Source organism: Sarcophilus harrisii, chromosome 1, assembly GCF_902635505.1.
Source record: "Sarcophilus harrisii chromosome 1, mSarHar1.11, whole genome shotgun sequence".
In the NCBI taxonomy this organism is placed as follows: domain Eukaryota; kingdom Metazoa; phylum Chordata; class Mammalia; order Dasyuromorphia; family Dasyuridae; genus Sarcophilus; species Sarcophilus harrisii.
This window is the reverse complement of record NC_045426.1, coordinates 661,609,930-661,637,382: the sequence shown is the minus strand read 5'-3', so window position 1 is coordinate 661,637,382 and position 27,453 is coordinate 661,609,930. Positions and strand designations below refer to the sequence as shown.

The 27,453-nt window shown below is 37.3% G+C and overlaps 1 protein-coding gene across 10 annotated transcripts in view; it reads right to left on the bottom strand.

Moving 5' to 3' along the window:
- Positions 1–27,453, bottom strand: part of MYO9B (myosin IXB) — a 118,626-nt gene that overhangs the window by 18,203 nt on the left and 72,970 nt on the right. For 5 of the 10 annotated variants that reach the window (XM_031947985.1, XM_031947979.1, XM_031947986.1 and 2 more), the window contains exons 15-29: positions 24,096–24,209; positions 20,428–20,467; positions 18,891–19,013; positions 16,085–16,165; positions 14,620–14,730; positions 13,126–13,248; positions 12,419–12,568; positions 12,159–12,325; positions 10,891–11,832; positions 8,803–8,869; positions 8,400–8,521; positions 4,732–4,865; positions 3,850–4,049; positions 3,052–3,150; positions 2,193–2,366 (exon numbers count right to left, since the gene is read on the bottom strand). In XM_031947985.1, the coding sequence (XP_031803845.1) occupies positions 2,193–2,366; positions 3,052–3,150; positions 3,850–4,049; positions 4,732–4,865; positions 8,400–8,521; positions 8,803–8,869; positions 10,891–11,832; positions 12,159–12,325; positions 12,419–12,568; positions 13,126–13,248; positions 14,620–14,730; positions 16,085–16,165; positions 18,891–19,013; positions 20,428–20,467; positions 24,096–24,209 (2,647 nt within the window). Of the gene's footprint in view, positions 1–2,192; positions 2,367–3,051; positions 3,151–3,849; positions 4,050–4,731; positions 4,866–8,399; positions 8,522–8,802; positions 8,870–10,890; positions 11,833–12,158; positions 12,326–12,418; positions 12,569–13,125; positions 13,249–14,619; positions 14,731–16,084; positions 16,166–18,890; positions 19,014–20,427; positions 20,468–24,095; positions 24,210–26,199; positions 26,290–27,453 lie in introns of all 10 variants that reach the window. The other 5 variants (XM_031947983.1, XM_031947978.1, XM_031947977.1 and 2 more) reach the window with 2 other exon arrangements.

The following is a 27,453-nucleotide window of genomic DNA, read 5'->3' as shown; positions in this document are numbered from 1 at the left end:
TCAGCAGTTTTTCCTACAGTTGTTCATCATTACTGCCTTACCTTTGGTCCTGTTTTCTGATTCTCCCTTTTTTCAGAATATGGCTAAAACACTCAGATTCTGGACTGTGTGTGTGTGTGTATATGTGTTTTTTTTTTTTTTTTAAATTAACAATTCTCACCTGCTTCTTTCTCCATAGCTTCAGCATCACTGACATTGTTCTTCCTAAGGCCCTGCCATTCCTCACAATCTATGTTGCTTTTTTTTTTTTAACGAATCTGATTAATTAATTTCCTGAGCATTGAAATCAGTCTTTACACAATTCTCTTTTTCCTTGTCATTGGAATTATTTCTTCATATCTTCAGAATTTTAATTCTTGAGACCTTTCCTCCTGAGTTGACTTCCTCCTGGAGAACCTTAGTTTCCAGGATTACACCTATTCTTTTCCAGAACCCTCTGAAATCTGCTCAGATTAAAATCATTTCTTCTTTTTCTCTATCACTAACTTTAGAATGGAAGTCTTCCATCACTATTTTAGCATACCTGTATCAGGCTTTCATGATCTACTCTTCAAATGACTACTCTACTCTATTGCTTCTTCTATCCAGGTGATCTGTAGCATACCCTGAGGATAATATTGCTCCTGTATAATTTTACACAAATGCTCTCTAGTTCCTGGATTTCTTCATGTGCATCTATCTTAATATATAAGGCTTCTTTCTTCGTGACTCTGTCTTCTTTTTAAAAACAAAACCGAACCAGAATAGAATATGCTATCTTTCAGGGCCACATTCCAGTAACAAGTTTCAGTGATACTTCTGAAGTCAAATTCACATCCCTGTGTAAGTCTGTTTTGCTTGTGAGCCACACTTTTATATATTTGAGTAGAGATATGAGAAAACAGGTTTTATCACTAGTCTCTTTCTTGGATTCTATCTTCTAGACATTTGAAGTCATCTCTACTGTTGTTTTTCCTATGTTGTAGATAGTCTCCTATGGTCTTTATCTTGATATATACATGCAGTCACTTTAACCTTCCTTCTTAATTTAGAGGGAAAGACTTTGAAATCAGACTTAAAAGATTCTGAGCAAATACATTCTTATCAGTGCTCTTCAGGACTAGCCAGGAACCAATCAATTCTTCTATTTTAAGTTATGGTCTATAAATCTAAACCTTGTACTTAGATACCAGCTTCTTTATCAGCTGCTCAATTCCTAACTCTGTTTCTCTTTTGAAGAGTCTCTTTTTATTGACTGGCGACTGTTATCTTCAGAAACACTTTCTGGATTCCTTTTGATGGTAACATTTGTACTCAAGTGTGAGTGGCAGCACTTTGTCTCCAGAATTTCTCTATGGCACCATGGATACTTATCTTGGGAAGGCAGAAAATGTCTTCATTTTTATTATGAAGTCATTTAGTTACTGCCACCACTAGACTTGGCTGCTTACCTGGATGATGTCTCTGGCCCACAGCATGTCTGGGTTTACAACATTTGTTCCTGGGAGGATAAATAGTTGTTTTTTCCTCTTTGAGAGGACCCCAAAAAGAACTGTTACTTAGTTCCATGTGTTATCCTTTCTTTTCTCTATAGTTTGTTAGATTCCTCATTTATTTATTCAGATCTATTGTCTTTTGTTTTCACATGGAAACCATTACTTTTTTTTTTTTCTTTTTTAAAACCGAACACCAATTGGGTGGATTCACCCAGGTAACATAGCCAGGAAGTGTTGAGTATCTGAGGCCAAATTTGAACTCAGGTCCTTCTGACTTCAGGGCCGGTGCTCTAGCCATCGTGCCACCTAGCTGCCTCAACACTTCCTTTTAAAAAAGAACTTGGATAACATAGAGAGGGCCATTTATCCTCTGTTGTTAAGGGAGATCGGGATGTACCTTGAATGTGGGTAACAGTTACTTGCACAGCAGAAATACACTGTGTACTCTCTGCATGTCACTGCTAAGAAGAGAACCCTGCTGTCTACTTGCTAGAAGTGAAATCCTTTGTTTTATTATTTCTATTTGCAGAACTGTTCTCTCTCTCTTCCCAAATCATGCTGAATACTGTATTACACACACACACACACACACACACACACAACACACACTCACAGAAATTAGAATTAGCAGAAGTGTGTTAGAATTTTTAAGTATTTAGATTTATAAATGAATAAGAAAGAGACAAAAGATTTCAGGGGTTGGGTCACAAGACCTACCTTTGGTAGTTCAAAATCATTTTTTGTGTATCCTCTAGTGAACTCATCAAGAAGGGACTGGAATAGATTCAGGACCAGATTTGTGTCCTTTTCCCCTTTTTCCATTGCCAGGTTGTTTACTACAATCTGGTAGTTCTCCATCAGATCCTTATAGCCAACATGAATTTTTCCATTCTAGTATTAAAAAGTAAAATTTAAAGTATAAGCACATTAAAATGTCCTATATTTTCTATTGTTTTACAACAAATAATCAGTTAAATATAAGTACTCCAGCACTGGAGATGCTTGTGAACTTCCCCACACATGAGCAATGTTCTCCCATCTCCGTACCTATAGTGGGTCATGCTTTCTTTACTCTCACAGCCTCCCTTCTCCAGAAGGACAGTATTTAGGCCGGGGAGGGGCCTCAGAGATCATTTGGTCTACTTCCTTCACTTTACAAATGATGACAGGTAGGCTCAGGGAAAATAGATGTTAGATCTACAAGTTGAGCTAGGTCCTAAACCCATGTACTTTAACTCAAGCCTGGTGTTCTTTCTAAGACATCATGCTGTTGCTGCCTTTCCTCTGCCTGCTGAAATTGTATTCGTCCTTTATGGACATCATTTGCTGGGGGAGCCAATACAGACCCAGGGGAAATAGTCTCACTTTCTATCATACTTTGTACCTTTCCTACATTGAATTCTGCATTATGATTATTTGTGTGTGTGTCTCATATCCTCTCCAAGACTGACAGCTATATGAGGGTAGGACTAGGTCTTCTTCACATCTGTATTCTCGTCTCCCACCCTTCTTACACATAGCACACACTCCTATATTAAGTTAAAGCTGGAGTTTATAAGAAAAAAAAGTTACTTACTGGAGCAGAATACATAGTCTTGATATTGCTTCTAAACTTTTCTGTGGCTTCAATAAATAAACTTTCGATGGGAGTCTTCTGAGAGCGCAAATCATTTATCTAACAGGCAAAAATATATAAAATAATTAATTTTTTTCTTTTAAGACAATGACATAATTGGTTTATGGGGAATTTGTAATTTACTGGAATTACAGGCTACAAAGCAAGTTCAATTGCCATTATAAGGATTTATCCACTTAACTAAGTATGGTTTTCAATTATGCTCTGTCATTTCTCCCTGGTAGTAGGTGAATTTTTTTTTCCTGTCCACTCCTTATCCTCTACACTCTGCCAGGTTCTAAGACTTGCAACATTGGGAAGAACAGTTCTTCCAGTTTCTTAGCCTTTGAGATGATAATGAACAATTATCAACTTAAGAAGTCTTTGGTATGGGAAGCCTTCTAGGCCTTTTCATCAAGTTTTCTCTTTGTCCCTCAATAGATGCCTTCACAAATACTACAAGCATCTATAAACAACCTGATATCTTAGTGGACAGTTCAATTAGTTACTGTCAGGGTCACCTGAGCTGAAGTGATCCTGAAGGGAGGACAAAAATACCCTGTCGTTGGTCCCAAGATAGAAGCCTTTCTAGCTGTAGGATTTGTTAGGGCTTGTGCTTTTTCCAAGTAGTTTTCAAAGACTTCAATATTTCACATATGATCAGGAAAAAGTTCATTTTTTTCGGGCCCCTACTATGGACATAGCCATTACTAGAATGTTTCACAGTAGTTATTAAAGTCCTCTGCTTGAACATCTCACCTTGTTCAAAAGGAACTCGTCAAGGTATTTCAGTTCATTGGCATTTGTTATTTTCCGGAATACAGACTCTCTCCATTTCTCAGACACTGTGGTGATTTTACCAATTTTAATGTTTCGATTCTTCTTCGTTTTGCTGCCTAGCTCCTTCACAGGTCGGTCTCGCTCTGCTGTGTGGGGGCGGTTCTGATGTCCTGATGATGCTAGGGAAAGGAGCATTCTCCATCATTAAGTGCATAAAACAGAGAAGCATTACAGGGAGCCATTTATGAAGCATAAGCCTAAACTTTAATCCCTCAAGTTTCTAAAATGTCACTTCAGATAATTTAATGATGTACAAAAGGACTCTGGTCCTGAAATCAATGTGACATTTTACAAAAGAGAATTTTTGTATGTCTTTTGTTTTTAGTTCCATCATTTCAACCCTTGATCCTGTTTGAACCCTTCCTTGTGACAGAAAAATACCTGAGCAAACACACATGATACAATGACTCCGTCTAACAAAAGCCAACATTTATATACTATTTCGATTTGCAAAACATTACACACCCATTATTTCATGTAATCCTCCCAACAGTCCTCATGGTCCTCTAGCTCTCTATCATGAGGAAAGAGGGAGAACCCTTTGCTGCTTTTCTCTATGTCTTGGAATTCCATTTCCAGTAGTGATTGAGAACTACTCTCAGTTTGACTGATCTTGCTTAACATCAATTCATATAAACTTTTCCTTCTTTTTTCTTAAGGTTATACTGATCATTTCTTGTTACCCATTAATAATCTCTTATATTCATTTTGTCATTCACCAGACACGGTGACTTTGCTACACGGTTTCATAGCTGAGTTGCATTCCTATACTTAAGAGCAATCATCATGTAGACAACTCACTTTCTGAACTTCTTTTTGAAGCTACGGCTTCCAACATCGCAGGGACAGGTGTGGCAGTCTCCATTTCTTCTGTTCCCTCTAAGTTGTACTTCTTATCTTTATTTTTAGGCATGAAAAGCCACTTAAATGTGGATCTAAGGGAAGAAGTATGAGTAAATTTGTTTAATTGTGTGCAATGTAAACATGTTTAGATTTTTTAGGTCCTGATTAGATGGCATAAAATGAAAAGAGGAAAACATCTAGCTATTTTATTACCAATAATATATAAATATCTTAATCAATAAACACAGATTTCCCATGCCCCTAGTAATCTATCCTATAGGAAATGAACCTTGTTGAAAACTTCCCTATGACTGTAAGAATCTCTTGAGAACGTTTAAAAAAAGTAGTGTTAATAAAAAAGTCTTCAAAAACAAAATAGGAGTAAACTACTGTTTTTGTATAAATTCCCTTTATGCTAATTTTCAAGATTAATTAATTAATTCAAGAGGATCTATATTTCATCATTTTCTCTAAACAAAGTGGGGGTCTTAAAATATGGCATGAAACCATGGCTGGCCTAAGAGAGAGTGTGGGAGGACATGGATGAGGTCCTAATTTGATGTCTTGCTACACATGTGACTTTGAACAATTCAATTAACCCTGTTGAATCTGTTTCTTCCTGTCAAATGGTGACAATAATTCTGGTACTTCCTACCTCATAGGGGAGAGAATAGGCTTTTTAAAGCTGAAGCATTCAGGTTAAGGTTGATTAGATGACAGCCTCTTGCTACCTTCACCTGGCTGGAGGACTCTCACTGGACTGTCCTCCCACTCTGGTGCTTGCTCTTAGAGGCCTTTCCTAACCTCTCAATCCCTTAATCAAAACTTTGATCTCATCTCCCAACAGTTTAGATCCCTGGAGATTCTCTGCTTTAACATGACTAAAGGAATTCTAGCTTCCTAACTTCACTGCTGAAATTGAGGCTCCCTCATCTCCCCCTGGAGTAGCTCAAAACCTGTTATTCTGTTTCTCTCTGAAAAGTACACCATACCTTCCAAGAAAATACTGCCATTCACTCTTTCAGCTTCAGTCTCTCTCTCTTGTCTTTGTCTCTATCTCTCGCCCCCACCCCCACTGGCTCCTCTATGTCCCTTTCCTAACATCAGTTATCCCTGATATGCTCCTAACCCCCAAAGTCTGCTCTGTGGTTATTAACCTTTGACTACCAAAATTTTAGAGGAACATACCAGCTGATTCTACTTCACCACCCATACTTTCTTTTCTTTTTTTTTTTTTTTTTTTTTTTGACGTCTATAAGCTAATTTTTTTTAATAGCCTTTTATTTACAGGTTATATGTATGGGTACTTTACAGCATTGACAATTGCCAAACCTCTTGTTCTAATTTTTCCCCTCCTTCCCCCCACCCCCTCCCCCAGATGGCAGGATGACCAGTAGATGTTAAATATATTAAAATATAAATTAGATACACAATAAGTATTCATGACCAAACCGTTATTTTGCTGTACAAAAAGAATCGGACTCTGAAATATTGTACAATTAGCCTGTGAAGGAAATCAAAAATGCAGGCGGGCAAAAATATAGGGATCGGGAATTCTATGTAGTGGTGCATAGTCATCTCCCAGAGTTCTTTCTCTGTGCGTAGCTGGTTCAGTTCATTACTGCTCCATTGGAACTGATTTGGTTCATCTCATTGCTGAGGATGGCCAGGTCCATCAGAATTGGTCATCATAAAATACTGTTGTTGAAGTATATAATGTCTCTTGGTCCTGCTTGTTTCACTCAGCATCAATTCGTGTCTCTCCAGGCCTTTCTGAAATCATCCTGCTGGTCATTTCTTACAGAACAATAATATTCCATAATATTCATATACCACAATTTATTCAGCCATTCTCCAATTGATGGGCATCCACTCAGTTTTCAGTTTCTAGCCACTACAAAGAGGGCTGCCACAAACATTCGTGCACATACAGTCCCTTTCCCTTCTTTATGATCTCTTTGGGATATTAAGCCCAGTAGTAACACTGCCGGATCAAAGGGTATGCACAGTTTGATAACTTTTTGCCACTCACACGTTCTTAAATGTCTGCAATCTTCTGCAAATTGTCACTTTTCTGTAGTCCACAAACAAATGGCTTTTCAAAGTTCTTCTCAATTTTTTGTATCATTTGACACTGGTGATCCCAACCACTTCCCTCAGAATGTGCTGCCCCTCTTTTCTTGTTTATCTCTTCTTTCTGAACATCCTTTCTCTAAAGATCTCTTTTGCTGGTTTTTCTTTTTCTTTACCCAGTAAGGGTGGGAATCCCTCAATGACAAGTTCTCCCTCAATGATCTTATCCATTTTAATTATCATCTCTATATAATTGGTTATCAACTCTTTATCTCTTCCTTTAACCTTTCCCCAGATCCACAATCTTGAACACATCCTTTTAACAAATGATCTGCTAATATACCTGCCTCAATGGCTTGCTACCACAAACTGCACAAGTGTAAAAAGGAATTCAATCTTTGTGCTATGAAGCTTGCCCCTCCTCCTAGAATTCCTGTTTCTGTTGAAAGTACCGTTATTTTCCTCATCAGCTAGGCCTCAGACATCAGCCTCATTCTCTGTATCCAACTGGTTGTCAACTTTGGTTGTTCTGTCTTTGTAATATTCCTTGTATGGATCCTGCCTAATCATTACATCTGGACTAAAATAGCAGCATAATGTTATTTTGCTCTGGAATATGGGTTCTATTTCTCTTTTCCAGTTCACCCTGTACTCTTTTGCATCCTCTGTTCTAGCCAAACAGAGGCCAGAAAAGATGAGGTTCAATTCCTGTTTTGGACCTCTAATGGCTGAGTGACCCTGAGCACGTGAGCCAGGTTTTTGGGGCTCCAGATCACTCTCCCAGAGTGGGTGCTGCCCTGCCTTGGCAGAGGAAGCTTCTCCCTGGGGGTCCTCGGCACCCATGAAGGCACAGACTGACCCAGTGTGGCCCAACATGGGCAGAGAAATACTTCTTCCCGGAGGCTCCCTGCCACCAATGGAATGCCCAGGCCCCATTTCCTCCTGCTCTCCCTCACCCCCATGTCTTTGTGCACAGTCCTGCCTTCATCCTAGCTACTGCTAGTCCTTTGTCTTCTTCCTTCCATTCCTCTCAGATCTCTCTTGGATCACCACACTCATCTCCTTTTAACACAGAATAATCATGTGTATGCCTGCTTCAACCTGCTAATAAATGAAAGGCAACCCAGAAGTGGTGACCATGGAGCCAGGAGACACAGGTTCAAATTCTGACTTTAAGTCAGTTTTCTTTTTTACAAAATGTGGCTACACTATTATATTACCTGTACCATACAGTTATGAAGAGAAAAGTGCTTTGTAAACTTAAAAGTGTATTACGTAAACATTATATTAAACTAGAACCTATTTTATAGGTTAACCTGAAGATCAGATAAGATGAAGTTTGGGAAGTGTCTGGTACACCTTACAGAGCTTCATGGGGATAAGCTATGATGAATGAATATCTGTCAACTTGAACAGGGTTATTAACATGTCCACTTTAAGGGGACATTTGGCTCTGCAGCAGGTGGAATGGGGCAAATATGTCGCCTCTCTTGCTTTCCCCTCCCCCCCATTGCCAAAGTCTACCCTCTCCTTTGGTGAACACGAGCACGTACTTAGAGTCGGCCGGCTGGCTTGGGGATAGGCCGTCACTGTGGGCAGACTGCTCCCCTGGCTTCTTCCTCAGGGTGTTCTGCTTCTTGGAGAACTTGCTGCCATCTACCACTTCTGCAGACACCTGCAGCAGATAAACAGGAATGTCAGGGGAGATGTACAATACATAGACTTCATTTTCATTTTCATTAGATCACTCTAGATTATAAGGAATCATCACTCATTTGAAAGAATGTCATTTACACTTTAAACTTTTTTTTTTTTTTTTTTTAGTGGGGACAAGGGAACAATCCATCAGCATTGGAAAGGTGGGCAACTTATGACTAGTGAAGTAAATGCAGTGTAGTCAGAAAATCACTGGAGGACAGAATTGCAGGCTTTTAATGATTTTCATGGAGATCTTACCTGATTCTTGGTAGATGAAGGAACTAGTTTATCAACATCACTCAATGATAAAGAAAATCCTCGTTCTCTGAAAGAACACAAAAGGATAACTGTTATGAAACAGATTTACAAGCACTTATCTGCTCTTGCTGATCAGTCATTTCAGTCCTGTTCAACTTTCTGTGATGTTTGGGGTATTCTTGGCAAAAAGACTGATGTGGTTTGTTATTTTCTTCTCCAGACCATTTTACAGATGAGGAAACTGATGCAAACAGGGTGAAGTGACTTGCCCAGGGGTCATTTAGTAAGTATCTGAAATCAGGTTTAAACTTGGAAAAATGAGCCTTCCTGATTCCAGGCCCGGTGCTCTATCTACTACGTCACCTGCTGTGCTTATCTGCTCTAGAGGAAAGTTGTCTTAGTCTTTCCAGAGATGAGAAAATTTTTCCCAATGAGATATAGAGGGGAAAAAATACTGGAGATGGAATCAGAAGGAATGAATTTGAATTTGACCTGGCACCATTACTTACTGGCTATGTGATTTCTCTGAGCTTAAATTTCCTTGTCTACAAAGTAGAGATAATAATGATTATACTACCAAGTTTATAGAGATGCTGAGAGGATCCAATGAAATACAATGTATATAAAGTGCTTTGAAAATTGTAAAGCATCATACCTTAACATAAACTCTTCATGATACTGTGAGTTTCTTGAGAGGAGGGGCTGTTTTTTGCTTTGCTTTGTATCCCCAGTGATTAGCACTGTGTTTGTCATACAGTGGGTATTTAATAAATACTAGTCTAAGAACTGACTTAAATACTCTAGAATCTAGGATTTCATCTGTGCAGATACTCCTTCCAACAAGGTTGATTACAACCTTGCTGTGCCTCAGTAGCTACATTCATGAGTTCATCATGAGGTGTTTCTGTTCCTAAGTAGCTAGCCTGCTCCAGGCTTTTGATCCTGAATCGCAGTGCATCCTTTTTGTTCCCAGTCTTTCACTCTACTGGAATTCTGACCAGGCTCTGAGAATCTGATTTTGAGCTCCCCGGTTGCTGAGCTGATTTTCTAATTTTTAGTTTCCCAAATATAGATGTTTCTTACGTTATTCTTGTAATATTACCCTGTCTTCTCACTGTTCTCTTTGCTTTCTTTGATTATTAAATTGGATTGATGACTTTTGCAGAGTAGGGATTATACCTAAAGATGCTGAATCCTTCCTCTACTTTACACTCACCCTTAGACATGGTAGAGAATGAATGTCTTTACTGAATGAATAATTACCTTACTATCACTGTCCTTAGTCTACATGTTGTTCAGTCTTTCCCCTTTCCTTAACATAGATTGTGCTTCTTGTGGGATGAGCCAAACTAAACTTTTCATTATCTGGTTATGACATCTGCTCAACCCCCCTCCCCCCCATTTAGTTCTTTGCCTCATACTGCAGGCCTTCCACCAGTTCTCATAACGGCCCATGCTCTGGTAGGGCTCCCTGCGCCTTGCCCGAGGGTCCTGACCTCACTCCTTCTGCAGTGGAAGGAATAGCTAAGTAAGTGTGGAGGCTTGTCTCCAAGGTCTAGTTCTGCCCTTTCCTGGCTCTGCAGCCTTGGGGAAGGGGTTACGACATCATCTGGGGCCTTACACTTCCTTATCTGGACAACAATGGGATAGCCTAGACCACCCTGAAGGTCTCCCCTATGATCCCCAGGCCTGGAGTGCTCTCTCCTTGCACTTTTGCTGCTGAAACAGTTTTAGCCTATAAAAGGTCCAGCCCAAATGTACCCACTTCCATGGAGCCTTCTGATTCCTCCTTTCCTGGTCCTGGGTTTGAACCTCTCATGCATTCTTGTACATTACGTCCAAGAGCCTGAAAAAGCCCTGATGACGTGCTAAACACTAGGGTTACAAAGATAAGAAAGTGCCAGACCTTGAAAATCCTTGGGGCTAGCAGCAGGGCAGATGTCAAGGCCTCTGCAGGGGTCTCAGGGTGACTGCAAATTCTACAAGGCCAGGGAGGGTGCTCTTTACACTAGCAGATGAGGTAGAAGTGCTGAATTGAACTGGATCTTTCAGAGCTTTTGCCTTGAACACATACACATCTTTACTTACTCTCCTGGTGTCAGGGGTGACCCAACAGTCCTGTATTTCTCACTCAGGTCCAGGGACTGGCTCAGCATCGTGCTGCTGGCAGTTATCATTTTCTTTCCTCTCCAAGACTCTACCATAACAGCCAATCGCTCACAATCGGCTTCTCGGTATCTCTGGATCTGGGAAGCGGGAGGACTCTCTGGACCTTCATTTATTTTCTGGCCAATGCTTGGCCTGTGTTTATCTTGGGGTGGCTCAGTGGCACCTTTGGTAACCTTGTTGTTTAGGGGAAGAGTAGATGGCCTTTCAAGATTACTGTAACTCTGACTTCCTTTTTGTTGCAGCTTCTGGTTTTCTTCCATTTTTTTAGACTCGATGGCCTGATTACTTGAAAATTCCTGCTTTAATTCTGTTGATTTTTTCCTCGGTAAATTTTCCTTGCCCATTGTTTCATCAAGAGAATTTATATCTGAAAGGACTTTCTCTTCTTTTTTACTTTGAAAAATAGCTTCTTGCCAATATTCATTTTGTTCCTGCACTGTCTTTCCTGGAGGCTCTCTGATACTGCCGTCTTCCTTGCAGGATAGTATGTGTTTATTCTGTAGTTTTACATGTTCAAGACCCCTTTGCCGTCGTGATTCACGCTTTTCTCGGCTACTTGTGCTCTTTTCATGACTTTCTATGAGATTTTTCTGGGAAGGAAGAGTCTTCTCAGTATTCTGGTTTCCTTTTTCTCTCTGTAAATTATGTTTTTCATCTTCTGTTGTGCGTGTTTCATGCAGCTGATGATCGGGGACAGAAACTGAAGTCAGTTCTGTCTCTGATGTGACCGTTTCCTCCTTGGGCACTGGCTCCCTGTTCTCTGCCTTGGGAGATCCAGTTTCTTCTTTTTCTTTCTCCATTGCCTGCTGTATTTCCCTTTTCTTTTCCTCAGTCTTCTTTTCTAAAATCATCTGGCCAAAGCTGTTAAAGGGGAAAAAAAAAGCTTAAGAAAGACATATGAAGATGGAGATCTCCAAAGATTTGACTCACTGCTGTTTGAACCAAAGTCTATACTATACAACTGCTGGCATGTTGACACCTCCTTAACCTTGGCTTTCAGGAACTGTGACTTGTCCAGCTTCACGCCCCCAAGTCCAGATCAGAACAGCCATATATATGGGAATCTTTTCCTTCATAAAAGGGCTACTGACATTAATAGCAAGAATAAAAATACAACTTCATTAAGTTTAGTATTTTCAAGACCTTTTAAAACTGTATACACAAACACAATTTCAAGTTGCATTCACCGTTGTCTCTGTAGGTATCCTCTGCCTGCAGTCTGCAGGAGAAGAGTACTCCGCCTTAGCCTCTGGAAGGCCTTCCGCAGCTGGTATCCTCTCCAAATTGCCTGAATATAAACGGCTGCCTCAGCTTTCGCTAGAGTCCTCCTAACTCGGTAAGAACGCCAAAATGCCTACAAAATTCAAGTAGTGAGAGAGGTAACCATTGATGTGGCCTGGATCAGCCTGTAACAAGATACCAGTTTCTTATCTTTAAAGGAAAGGACCTGAATGGTGATGGCTGCTTGCTTCACTTGGAGGAAATGTCTTCTTTCTAAGACCATTCGTGTCCAGCTTTGAAGAAGGATGATTTTCCGAATTACTTCTTTGTGAAGTGTCTCCTGTAAAATCTGTCTCTCAGTTTCCTTCATGAATACCTAATCCAGAAGAGAAGACCTGAATTGAGCTTTTCCTATTGAAAACTCTACCTTTCCTTAAGTTTACAGAGGCATTTTTCTATATAGGCAAGCCTCCAGGGTTAGAAAGTTCAAGCAGAGAGAAATTTAAAGCCAAATTTCCACCTTAATTTCAATAAACTACACCCTACAGAAGGCAGGTATGCAAAAAATGATTAAAAAGGCATTAGGTAAAGCCAAATGGCAAGTTGAAGATATCAGTTTATTTACTTTAAAAATAAGACAACAAATGAGATAAGTACTGAGTAAATTTTCAAAGAAATCCCCAAACAAGAAAATGTAAAATCACAAGTTAAAGATAGCTTTTTGCAAGAAAAAGTAAAAATGCTTTCAAATCCCAGGGGACTAAATTTCTACCAAAACCTCTATTTTATAATAAATGTATACTTTTGATCTGATTTCTGACATTTCTGGGAATAAGAGTGCCCTATACTCCTGAGAAAAAGGGAGTTCACAAATTCAAAGTAAAAAAGAGAAGGCCCTGGGTTTTCCAAAGAGTCAGAAAATACTGAACAGACCTTAGTTTTTCCTATTTGGTAGTTTTTCTTGTCCATGCCCATCTTCTCTAGCAGAGCAAATATCATGTCCTTTGAAGGTTTAGCATTTTTGGGTAGTAATACTTGGAACTGATCGGTGAAATCCTAAGTAATTTAGGTTGAGAAAAAGATAATTACTTGAGTTTTTACATCAATCAAAAAAGTGCACATGTAAATAATTTCTTTATCTTTATATCCAACTTAGGGTAATTTGTAGAAACTATTATTTTACTCTATAAGATTATATCTATATATTATATTATATCTATATCTATAAGATATTAAAAAATCTGTTTTAAGGTCACAATGCAACTATGTATTATTAGAATAGCTCAGCTGATGAACCTCTTTTTTTTTTTTTTAATATTATTCTTGCATTAATTTTCTTGAGCATTTTTCAATGCCTCTTCCATTTATGAACTGATTTGACCTTCACAGTTGTGTGATCTTCAGACTTTGGAGCACTTACTTTCTTTTTAGAGAAAAGGAGGCTAAGGCACATAATGGTGAAGTAAATTTCCAGATCTAATTATGTGCAGAGGCAGTCCTAGAATCCACATCTACTAATTCCTCAAGACTAGTTTTCCTTTAATAAGATCATGCACATGTTCTGCTAGAATGAGATGTACTGAATTATCAACTTGAAAGGAAAAATGTATCTGCTGGTTCCTGAACTGTTAGCTCTCACTTTAAATGATATTCCAATATATAAAAACTTAAATCCATTTTTTTTTTTTAAACTGTCAGTGTAGAACAGGTAAAAGTGTGAGCTCTGGCGTCAGAAAGGTTGGTTTCAAATCCCACATTTCTGTGTGATACTGGGCAAGTAATTCTGCTTCTCCTGGATATATTTCCTCCTTTTTAAAGTAAAGGGGTTGGACTAGATGATATTTCAGCACTGAATCTTGAGAATTTTAATGCTGTTCAAGGACAGAGACCTTAAAATGAATAATTTAGTGGGGAAACTGCTGAAATAAGCAGTTTTTGTTTATGTGTTTAAGTAAATATATGATGAAATAAAAACATTATTACAAAGTGTCAAAATACATTTTTAAAGCCAACGCTTCTCAAAGTGAAACAGAGGAAATCAGCAGAATATCATGACTGTGTGCACAAGAAGACTAGCAATAAGAAGTCCTGGGTTCTGCTCTGACTTCTGTTGCTAATGAGTAGGATACAAAGCAACTGCACCAGGTCTCTGGTCCTCAGATTCCTACTCTGTAAAATGAAAGAGTTAGATTGAATGACCTCAAAGTTTTCCTCCAGCTCTCAAAGTCTTTGAAATTTTCCTGTATGAAAATTTTCTGTAGAAATAACTTGGTTTGTGCAGTATGGAAGCTAAGACAAGTAAAGGTTAGGTAAGATTCCTTAACTTTAAAGTATGCCCACCGTTTTATTTGTGTGCAGTTAATGTCCCTCAATTGGTAAACAAAACAAAGTTTGCAAATGCTCAGTGTGGCAGGTGTATTTAAATACCTGAAAGGTATACTTGGCGCTGTAACCTGATCTCCGGATTCGTACAGTTTCTAACATTCCAGTGTACCTTAACTGCTGCAAAACCAGTTCTTCATCAAAGCAGAGCTCTTTCTGGAAAGAATACAGAATACAACTCAAAAGAATTCAGGACTACTAAACTTTACTTGACCAATTTGGTCAGAAGAAGAAGGCTTCTCACATTAATTTCTTCTTATTCCTGAATCCTCTTAGATTTAATTTTTCTTGTGCAGCAAGATAATTGTATAAATATGTATGCATCTCTATTGGATTTAACATACATTTATACCATATTTAACATATACTAGATTACTTGCCATCTAGGGGGGAGAAATTAGAACACAAGGTTTTGCAATGGTTAATGTTGAAAAATTATCCATGCATATGTTTTGAAAAATAAAAAGCTTTAATAAAAAAAAAAGATTTAATAGAAAAAAAAGGGTACCATGTAAACACATATAATTTTGGTAATTATAAAAAATATTTTGCTTGTCCTTCAGTTATCACTGAGAGGATCAGTCATTTATCATTATTCATTAAATTATTTTACTTTTAAGATTATTTTTTAAGTGTCAAGGATTTTATGGAAAAAAGCAAGGGAAGTGTGGAGAAAAGATTAGAACAAATAAATTCCAGGAAAAAAAATTTCTTTTTTTTACTAGTAAATTTATTTATTCTTAATACACATTATTTTATGAATCATGTTAGGAGAAAAAAAAATCAGAGCAAAAGGGAAAAGCCATGAGAGAGAAAAAAAAAAAACCCAACAGGAAAAAAAGTGAACATAGCACTTTTGCTACTTTGCACATTGATTTACATTCAATCTCCTAGGTTCTTTTTCTGGATACAGATGGCAATTTCTGTCCAATCTATTAGGACAGAATTAGGATTGCTTTGGATCAATAAAACAGGAATAAAATTTCAAAAACATCCTTTTAACTTGGAAAAATGTAACTAATGGGTAATTTACCAAGCATTTTCAAGCAATGTTCTGACCAATTCTCCATTCCAAAATAGTTTTAAAAAAAAGCAAGAAGAAAAGGGCACAACAGGCACTTTAGTCAAAGGAGTATTTGAAGATAGTGAGGAAAATGAGGGAAGTTATATGATCTTCATGACCAGAGATTCTTAAAAACCAACTGATTAAATGGTTCTGACAAGCCCAGAAAGGAGAGGGATTGACCAGTTAACCTTAAGCTTCCTTCTGGAAATGTAATTTTATAAGCACATATCCCATATGTAGTTTTCCATTAAATATCTGTTGATTTGGTTCAATCTACATCTGGACCCAGGATATGCAACTGGAAAATTTCCCACAAGTTGCTATAATCTGTGTATAAAAACTTTACTTTTAACAATGATGCTACTTTGTAATGACAGGTAGACAACTCAGTATTTCTGATCAAAGATATCCCTATCTTAGGAAGGTTGGGAAGCCTTTACCTACCTTCTCAGCATTAGAACGAATGCATCGAATGAAGAATGGCTCAGCTTTACTCAAAGTCTCCAACAACTTATTAAGGGAGGCCTAGGGAGAGAAGTCATTCAGAAATTTTTTTAGAAAGGTAGAAATTAAAAAAAAAAAAAAAGAAATCTAATTAGATAATAATTCAAGAAATCTTTAATTTTTTCCTTAAAAAGCTAAAAAGAAGACAAGTAAGGGAAGGGAAGAGAGAGAAAGAGAAACAGATGGGTACTTCCTACTTCCCTCCTTCTTCTTGGAATAGTCTGTAAGCATAGATACAGTCTCTTGATTTGATTACTGACTTCAGATACCCACACTAGTCTGAACAGAGGCCATGTTTTTTCCCTCTAAATTTGGCGTGTATAAAACTTAAATGTGGCCTATAATTCTGTGTTAGTAGGAACAGAAAAGAAAAGAAATGATGAAAAACAAACCAACCCCATCCTCCCAAAAAAAACCAAGTGATAAGCAGCTAGGTGGTGCAGTAGATAAAGCAATGGACCTGAACTTAGAAAAGCCTCATACATGAGTTGTGTGATCCTGAGCAAGTAACCTCTGTTTGTCCATAGTACCTAACTCCCTGTTGTCAGAATCAAATGAAATAATTCTAAAGCATTTAGAAATGTTTGGCATGCTATTAGTTATTATGATAATAAAAAATAAGAAAACATTTTTACTTAGAATACTTAAAAAGTTCTTTTTCTGTAATTTTTTAATATATTATTTTCTTTTATATAACTTTTAAAAATCCTCTTATAAATAGATGATTTCCTGCAACAGTTAAAATTTGAAATCTTTCTATCAGGCAAGGACCCAACTGATTAAATTGATTAACTACATCAAAAACAGACAATCTTCTATATTGTTAAAAATATGTCAAAAGTGGTTTTTTTAAAAATTTTATATTTTGCTCAGCACTAAGCAATATAAGCATAGATTCATTCCAAGATTTTGATTTATCTAGAACAGTCCAAATTTCTTTAGAGATGCTGGCATCTCAGGTAGAAGAGGATAGAGAAGTCTCGGAGTCACAGTTTAACCACCCTAATGAAATTAGGGTACCAATCACAAAAGACAGTTCCTTCCTTAAGGGAGGCTACCCCATAGAGCTATCTAGAGCTGGAAAGTCGGGAGTCAGGAGACGAAAGTTACATTGGAGACTAGAACTGCAGGTAATATATCAGAGAGATGAATGGCTGCAAAAAGGCAACTCAGGTCAAAGACCAGGACTAGAGAATGTTGCCAATCACAGCCCAGGCCAAGGTAGAGAAAACTGGGATTACAGATGGCCTGGCGTGGAGGCAGCAGGATTTATGAAACAAATCTATCCTTTTCATCCTTCCTAACAGGTACCATTGAATCAGCAGAATGAGAGACAATCACACAAAGATCCCAGCTATGAAGTCCATCACAAATGCTGCGAACAGCTGTTCTTCCTTTAACAGTCAATGTAGGCTTTAGAAATAACCACCCTGCAAAGCATTTCTCCAGCAAGTTCAAAACAAGCCAAAGTTACTATGTTACATGCTGTTTGTCTTATTTGTAAAAAACAAAACAAAACAAAAAAAAAACACAACCAACTTCTTTGTTGAATGCATTTAGGATTTCTTTTTAAAAATTCTTTAGAGCACAATTTTAACTTCAGTAGCTTTCATAAAAGCCAGAAGAACAGCAGCAAAGAATTTTGTACTGGCAGAGGTAGCCTTGTAAAGTGATATACAGAGATAACTTTTCATCTCTAATCACGTTGCTTATTAAGAATTTGCAGAGTTTCTCCAGAGAGTGGCTGGTGGAGCCTATCCTATAACCAGCCCACAAATACCATCTTATTTCTCTTGAATGTGATTAAGAATCCAGTAAAAGGTACCCTTGTTGTTGGAGAGTTTACCCACAGCCTGCATTTTGCTAAGTCCCAAGGGATACACGACAGCAGTGTGTGAAACTACAACTTAAGATCCCACCAATGTCATGGAGTACATAAAACTTCCCCAAGCTAAATTCGTAACTTCATTTTTTTCCTGGAAGAAGTAGCCTGGAGACAGATATGAGTGTAGTAAGGCACTGGAGGCTTTAGACTGATCAATCAAAAGCATTTATTGAGCACTTAACTATGTGTTACATACTTCAGAATCAAAGACACCTATGCTTTATGAAAGGGAAAAGGGAAGGGGATATTTATATGATGTCTACTATGTGCCAGGTACAATGGAAAGTGCTTCATAAATATTATTTCATTTGATCCTCAAAACAATTCTGTGAGCTACATGCTGTTTTTATTTCCATTTTATATTTGAGAAAACAGAGGCAAACAGAGGTTTGGTAACTTGTTCAGGATCACACAGATAATAATGTGTCTGGGGCTGGATTTGAACTTTGGTTGCCAAGTGGGGAATGGGTAGAAGAGAGAAGACTGAAGGCAGAGAGTCCACTGAGAAAGGGGAAAGGTGATAAAGCTGAACTAGGGTAGTAATTAATGAAAAATGAGTATATAGGTTTTAGAACTTAAAGAACCTCTATTCTGGATGGTTGGATCATTCCTCTGCTGCAAAACAGTCAAGAAGTTCAACTGTCCCCTTATGGAATCTCCTAGTACTACAATTCTATGATCTAACTAAATCTTCCAACAGGTGAGTCACTTTTGTCCTGTTTGGGGATGTGCTGTCTCTTGTTATTTCCCAATTTATAGCCGATAGCATAATGAAAAGCCAGGTGTCCAAAATGCACCCCTGCTTTCCCCCAGCCTGACTCTTCCCTTCCATTATACAATTGTCTCTCCCGTTCAACTTACCTGGAACTGGGCACTGATGCTAGGAGGCTTTTTCTTTTTATGCAAATGCAGAAGGGACTTAGTGGTGCGGTCGTGGAGGGTCATACTGACAATAAGCTTCAAAGACTTGGAATCCAACAAATTCTAAAACAAAAATATGGAGACTGATGTGCATTCAGCACCTCCTGGATACTTGAACAGAAACATCATCACTAAAATTGAAAAAGCTATAACAAATGAAACAGGAATTTCACACACAACCCTGATTTTAATGAACACTAAGGACTATCTGAGTTCTTTGGTAAAGTTAAAGTGTGGCCTTAAGTTAAGTATCACTACAATTTGTAAACTCGCAGCTGTATATTTGTTGTAATGCATTTTAAACAATATTTCATTCTGAATGGAGTCTTGATTTTGGGAGACCTTTTTAAAATCCTCTGGGATTTGTATTTCATTCCCTTTCTTCAGTCCAAAGGATGAAATAATTTCTTTGCCCTTTGGACCAGCAGTACTCAAAATTTGGTCCACAAATGCATTCCACAAAAAGATCTTAAGATCTTTTAAAGGAGTTCATGAGGTCAAACTATTTTCATAATATTAAGATATTTTAATCTCTAATACAGAAAATATCAATAGATATAACCCATACTCAAAAACCATTTTGAGAAAACCTAACAAAAGGTCTTTTAATTTTTAAAGCATTAACAGGATCTAAGACCAAAAACTTCAAGAGCTTCTGCTTTAGATGATTAAAAAAAAAAAAACCAAACCCCCCCCCAAAAAAAAACCCCCCCAAAAAACCCCAAGCAGTTGTTTCTTCTATATCAAGATGTTTTGCTACTCACAGATTGATAATTATAGTTTCTAAAATTCTGTGATCCATTCCAAATAATAACAAAGTTTATTCTTTTTATAGTGATTTATTTCATTAAATCTTACTTATGTGGCAGACTAAATTACTCTGTTCACATATTCTGTCCTATCAGTGATAATATTTCTGTTGAGTTGGCTGACCAGAAGTGTTAATAATATTCTTGTTTCTTTTCTGATAATTCATACAGCACTTGAAGGCTACAGAGTTATGTCATTTGATCTTAATGACATAACAAAAAAGAAAAATGTAGTAATTTAATGTTTAGAAAACACTCTTTTGTAACAATTTGGTAATGTTGTAACATATTATCGCTCTCATTTTACATGAGGAAACTGAAATCCAGCAATTAAGTGACTTGTCTAAGACATAGTCTGGTCATGTTTATAGAGATTTCAATTCAATATTTCAAGAATCAGAGACTTCATCAATGTGGGTACTTTCTCAATAAATATGTTACCCTTCTTTCACTCAGAATCCTGGGCTTTCAGTACAATTTTTAGGAATTCCGTATCATTTTGCATATCTAAACAACTTAAATAAGTGAGATATAAATCATTCCCACAAAAAGTTGAAAACCAAGGAAATAATTTATTATGTAATATTATTTTAGACATATCCACCTGTTGAGATGCATTTTCACGACTTGCAAAATAAGACATCTTTAAATGTGTTGAACATGTTTACCTTTGGAATGATCTGCTTTTGTTTGATACCTTTACTTTTCCTGTTAAAATATCAAAAATTTGTTTTTATGAAATTGAATGTACATGATTTCCATATTTGGGTTAGTTCAGCAAGCCATGCCTTGCAGGTTAGCTAGGGCAAGCTAAAAAGCCAGAGAGGAAGAGAACAAGTGCAACAACTCACTTTAGAAATTCTTTAAAAATCATACTGGGGAGAGGGGCGGAATGTGTGAATATTTAATTTAGTTAATCAAGTTATAATGTACACATTCTGGGGTCCAAAGATAAATTTCTATTCCTAGCAAAGTGAAAGGGAATCTAGTCTGTGACCATTGATATTTTCCAAGTGGAGGTTCCAATAACTAACTTAGCTTAATTTTCTAACTTATAAAAAGTGGCCTGTTGAAGATTTTGCTGAAGGATCACAAAAGAATTCAACAAACACTTATGAAACACCTACTGTGTACTGATTAGACACTGGGAATTTATAGATGGAAAGGACACAGAAAGAACATATGACACAGGGGAGTATAAAAAAAGGTATGCTGTGATAAGGGTAAGGGAGAGACAAACACCATGCTATAGGACATTAGGAAGAGGTTGGGGGAAGGAGAGAAACTGTTCCAAGTACATAATTATACTACTAGATCACAGCATTAGCTGATTAAGACTAATTATATTTTTCATAGTACCAGATGTTCCAATAACCTTTCAGAGGAAAAGTCAACTAGTTCTAAGCTACAGTATGGGGTTAGCTAGAAAATGAAGTGCTGACCTCTGGGTTGATTTTGAAATGATTGGCTACTAACCTTATTTTACTAGGGCAGGAGCTAATTTTCTTTATCATTACATGAATATAAGTAGAAATCAGCTTCTAAGGAACTAAGATTAAGATGAGGGCCACAGCTAAGATTAAACTGGGGAAACATTACAAAGTCCTTGGAATCCATGGATTTCTGCATGCAATTTAGAGATGCTTCTTTGGAGCCAGCAATGGGGAACAACAAAAGGAAGGTCTCTCTGCATGTTAAGATTTAGCACTATAAACATTTAAGATTGTTGTGGGGTTTTTGGGGGAGAGGGGCTATGAGGTGGGACTGAGATGTAGGGCAAGACAATAAAAATCTATCGAAATACATGTCATAATGGCCATAAACATTCTTTAAACAGCAAAAGGCCTGATGATTAGCACTGGAAATATAAAGACAAAAGCAACACAGTGCTTTCCCTTCTAGGAGTTTACAATCTATTTAGATAATGAAATATGAATGAATAACTCATACAAGTTGGGAAAGGTCAAACAAGAAGGACTAGAAGGATTCAAGGAAAGTGGTGGGCTCTCTTCTCATGAAAAAGGATCAAGGTAGACATTATTGAACAAAATTCAATTGAGCTGAGCCTCAAAGAACAGAAAGATGCTGACTAGGGACACTACAAATTATGATGGGCAATCTCAATAAGACCCTCACTGGCGTCAGCTAACCTTTAATTACTCTTCCCTGATTAACAGTCTATCCCACTCCCCACCATCTTTGTTCTAAACCTTTTCTCTTAGATCACATATTGCTTCTATCCTCTCACTCAGCAGAACACCTCACCTTACACTCAGAAGAGAAATCTGAGGCTATCTATTGTCAAGTCTCTCTTCTTTCCAGTTCTACACATCACATCACCCCTTCCCCCATTTTCTCCAATCTAAGAAAGAGGTGCTATTCCAACCTTTCTGCTTGTGCCCTTGATCCCCATTCCCTCCCATCTTCTTTGGCAAGTCACCCTTTCAATTCCTTTTCTCCTCTTAATGTTTTCTCTCTCCTTTATTTACTGACACCCAGATATTCCTTCTCCTTTAAAAATAAACTTTTAAAAGATAAAAAGAATTCTTGAAAAATAAACTTTTACTTCATCCTCAAATGAAAATTTGAGGGGATCCTGATCCCCTAAAAAAGATGACTATATTCAACAACTTTGCTTTCTCACCCCAACCCCTTATTTCTCAATCCCTTGAAATTCTTGAAATTAAGCCCTTGACATCATTCAACTTACCCTGCTTTCCCCAAAGTTCTTCACAGTCACTGAGTTGCCAAATTTCTTTTTGACCTCCTTGCTGCATTTAATGTTTCTGATCATCCCATCCTAGATAGTTTCTCTTGTTTTCTTAACACTGTTCTCTTTTGATTCCCAGTCTTTGTTCTCGAAAGGTTGTTCTATCTGCCTATATTCTGAGTGATTTTATCAGGGCTTGCAAATTCAATGATAAATTCAGCCTTAGTTCATATCTTCTGAACTCCCCTGATATCATCAAGTATATACTGGACATTTCTAATTGGATATCCCGGAGGCATCTCAATTCATTATCTTTCACTCCCATTTCCCACCTTTGCTCAATCTGTTAAGGGTACCACAAACTTTCGTCATGCAACCTCAGAGTCATCTTCTACTCTTCCTTCTCTCTCAACTGGAGCCAATTAACTGTTGACTTGAAAGTTCTGCCTCTACTCTCTCTTTTCCCATCTGTCTGCTTTTTCTTTACTTCCAGGGCTACTAACATAGTTCAGCCTAATTATCATCTTTTTCTGAACTATTGACTACAACAGTTTTCAGTCACTCTTCTCTCCAAACCACCCTTTCCACAGCTGCCAAAAAATATTCCCAAAAGATAGGTCTGATCATGTCACTTCCCTGCTGAAGAAGCTCTAGTCATTTCCTCTTGCTTCCAGGATAAAAGATAACCTCCCTTTTTGGGCTTGTGATTCCTTTCACCAATTGTCTCTAAAGCACTTCATGGGCTGGCCCATCTGCCCTGTACGTAATATCCCCTTTCTTCTCTTGGCACCTTGCTAAGTCTCTTCCTCATGTTCACAATATACTCCCTCTTTTCCAACTCATGGAATCACTAGCCCAAGTGCTATTTATAAGGAGCCCATCCTCATCTCCCTGTTGCTAGAAGCCTTCTTCCTGCCCCCAAATTATCTTTTATCTAGTTCATGCATATTTTATATTGACTTTTCTAGGTATATACTGTTATAACAGAATGTAAATTCTACCAGGGTCAGAGACTGCTTTTGTCTGTTTATTTCCAGCACTATCAAATAGCTGACATGTAGTAAGAGGCTGTTGAATGGATCTACACAAAGGAGGAGAGGTGAGAGAAGTAAGGTCAAGATCTGGTCATTTTGCCAATAGAAGACAAGCACAGAATAGATGTCAGAAAGGGGAATAGGAGGAATTATGGGTTGTTTGGAGCCAGGCTATCAGGCCTTAAGCACCATCTGTATTTTCACCATCACTGAAGTTTGTAACAAAGCAACAGGATTAAGAAAGTGGGATGGTAGAATACTGTGGTTGGAGTGTGAAGGATGAATTGGAGAGGAGAATAACTAGAGGCAGAGAGACAAGTTAGGAGACTATTCTTATGATGAAACAAAAAGGTTTTGTAATGTGTAAGGGGTTTGTGATCTAGGAAGCCAGTTAGCATTCTACAGCACATTAGTGCTAAACAAGAAACATTTTCAGCAGCCCCCACATTGACTAGAAAGAAATATAGTTGGGCCTGTTATTTTCTAACAGAGGCAATGCACTTCTGCAGTTATACCTGCTTCTGCACTGAAGGAATAGCATGATTATTGTTGCACTTGCAAAGAAGTATTACCCTTAGCACCAGGAACTCACAGGAAGTGGGCCCGGGGCTGCTGAAGCCGAGTGAGAGATTGAAGAAGCCTACGAGGGTCTTCACCCTGCCAGGGCAGTTCTTTTATAGTCTTGATGATTTGGTCATGCAAATCCCTATGAGGTCCGGAAGGAAAGGCAGAGAGAGGAAGATGTCCCAGATAGAGAAAACAAGGCATTAAAATAGGAAGACCCATCACCACAGGAGTTGAAACAGGAAGTTCTATTACCCAATGTGCCCCAAAGTTAAAATTAGGGTGCTTTCTCAGACTATGTGATCATAAACATGTACTCCCAACAATGTTCAATTCATCTTTGGGAGGTGAACTCTCCATTAAAGTATGGATAGGAACAAAGAAAAATTTTATTCATCCTGTCTATACAGGAGAAGATTTGAAGTTGAGGATAGCTAGAACATGCTTCTGGCCTTAGACTTACATTGTTTGGCGCAAGGGGACAAAATTATGATCAATAAGTGGAAGTTAAAGGCAGATGTTCACTTAATCTAAGGAAGAATTTTCTAATAATTCAAAAGTGAAATGAACTTCTAGGATCTTCCAACAGAATTTGGGGGAAGACTTTTCAAGCATATAATGGAGAGGAATCTGTGAGTCAGGAAGCTGTTGAACTAGTCTGACATCCCTTCTAACCAGGATTCTTGGAAGCAATTTTGAAGGACTGAGTAATTACTCTTCACATGAACTCTTTGCAACATCATTTCTTACCAATGGAAGTCGGAAAATAAATAATCATGAACAATTTTCCATAGCAGCAAATTTATGACCCTTACCAAACTTGTTTAAAAAAATGGCAAAATATACATTTTTAATATGTCAAAGATTATTGTTTTACTCAGGGTCAAAGGATTCAAAATTAGAAGGTGTTTGATTTGGGAAGATGAAAACTTCCTTTTCCTCTATTTTTTGATATACCAACTTCTTTAAAAAATTATAGAAAATTTAGAGTATAATATCATTTTAATAATCTGTTAAGCTAACATATTTGCAACTGTATATGCAAAATAATCTGACAGGATCTTCCTTCAAAAAATTATAATTGAATTTTTTTTATTAATTTCAATTATTCAGTAATTTCCTCTAGAGTTTTTTAATTGTCAAAATGCTATCTCTTCCCCTGATATCTTACTAGGACGTCTCCTGGTGGTGAATAGGTGATGCTGGTTTCTCAAAAGTTATGCCAGCAAAGCACAAGCTTGGGCAGGTCCTACTCAACCTGAAGATTGCAGATTTGGCAATGGATCACGAGTTTGTTTGTGTTCAAGGTACAGGCTACCTAAAGGGATAGGTTCATGAGAAGAAAGTTAGTCAGAGTGCTCATGAAGAATCTTTATAAGCAATGGGGAGTTAGCTTTTATGTAGAACTAAAGTAAGTAAAATGCTGTTTGTTATCTTTTATTTTAAAAATTATAGTATTTATAGGTCATTCTCTGAAACAACTTGAGATTCAAATTAAATGCTTCAAAATATTACTTTAAATTTGTTACTTTTGTTAAAGTTTTGGATTTGATCTCTAAGGTCCCTCACAAATATGTGATCAATGTTTTTGGAAATGAAGTATTTGAAAGTACAATAGTCAAATTTCACTTCTTTTGGGTCAGATTATTTTAAATACATGTTTATGCTCTTAAGTTAGCCTGGGATAAGCCCTAATTAGTGGTCCACTCAGTTTGATCCATGCACCATGCTAACTGATTCAAAAGTAAGTACCTACCTTTTTTCACTCATTCTCCAGAGAGGCACAAACCAAAGATAACAGAAGTGTAAGTTTCACTTCTAAGTATAAAATGCTATTATACTCCTGAGCGTCTCAGTGCAACAGCCGCTTTTCAAAATAAAACAAGATTTGCTTTTCCCCCAACTCTTAAAAAAACTTTTTTTTTTTTCTTTTGCAGTGCCAAATCTGTCAAGGTCACCACGCCTCAAACTCTAGCATTTCACAGATCTGTAATTGTAATCCATTCCATTTTCTTCCGAACAATTGATATCACTTTTTTTTTTCCTGGCTTGAATTCTGCACTGAGCTGGTTCAGGAAGATTAGCTTCCTATGAATGTGCCTCCCTGGTCTCTGCTTACAAATCCTACTTACTTCTTGCTTTCATAAAAAGCAATGATGTCCTCAAAAGCGTTAATATCGAATTCCTCAGAGCAATCAAATGAGAAATCAAGCATTGAACGGCTGCAAAGGGAAAATTTATATTACCTAAATACATTAAGAAAAGGTGATTCTGAACTGGAGAGCATCACCTGGGTTCTGTCCTTCAATGAAATCTACTTCTGTTTCATAGCATACTGCTGTTAATGGTCACCTTCATTCTTTTAAAAGCAGTTAGCTCTGGAAACCAACATATCTCTCCTTCATTTGTGAACAGAACTTAAAACATGGAAAAAGAAGTAGACAGACTAAAAATTCATGAATGAATTTTGATTTGCACTGTTGGTGGGAATAGCAACATGGATTCAATGAAATATATACAAAGAGGAAGTTCTATAACACCCGGTGAAACTATCAGATATATTACTTGGTTATTTTTAAATTTAATTTTCAATTTAAGAGTTAATTTTTTTGTGATATAGTTTAATGATTAGTCTGATTTTCTCGAGACATGTGTCATGCACCATTGATGTTGCTCATTCCATTAAAGATGGCCCTAATGGGCCAGAGCTATTTAGGCAATGCCTTGAAGTGAAGAGAAGAGAGAAGGGTGGCATATAAGATACAGTTTTTAATATAACTCTCAGTATATAGATGCTTTTTAATCCCAGAAAATCTTCATGACACATTAGCATTTATTTTATGAGACATAACATTGTGGAGGTGCAAAGCCTCAAAGAATACAGCAACACATTTGCAGCACAATTATAAAAGAAAAGAAACTTTATCAAGAATTTTTTTTGCCTACTGAATATTGGCTAATACAAATATAGAGATATGAAAATTTCTATAAAATTTCAGAATCCCACAAATACTATAATTGTATCTCATACTTAAATAAACAAAGATTCCCCCCCCCCCCATAACCATTATTGCACTATGTAAATAACATAAGTTACTCTTTTCAGAAGCAAAATTACATTCATACCTTCGCTGGGAAGTGAGTGGGGGGAACAATTTTCCAACCTTGCTTAGGCTGCATCAAATGCCTTTCCCAGTTCTGCCATAGGACCTCAAAATATTTTGTGTATCTCAAACAAAAATCTGAAGATACTAATTGAGAACTAGCAGAAATAAATTAATTCAAGGAGCTCGATGCTCTTGTTTTCACAGAATACGAGAAATGTTCTTAAAACACATTACCTTGCATCAACAAAAGGTCATTTTGCCAAACATAAATATCTACAA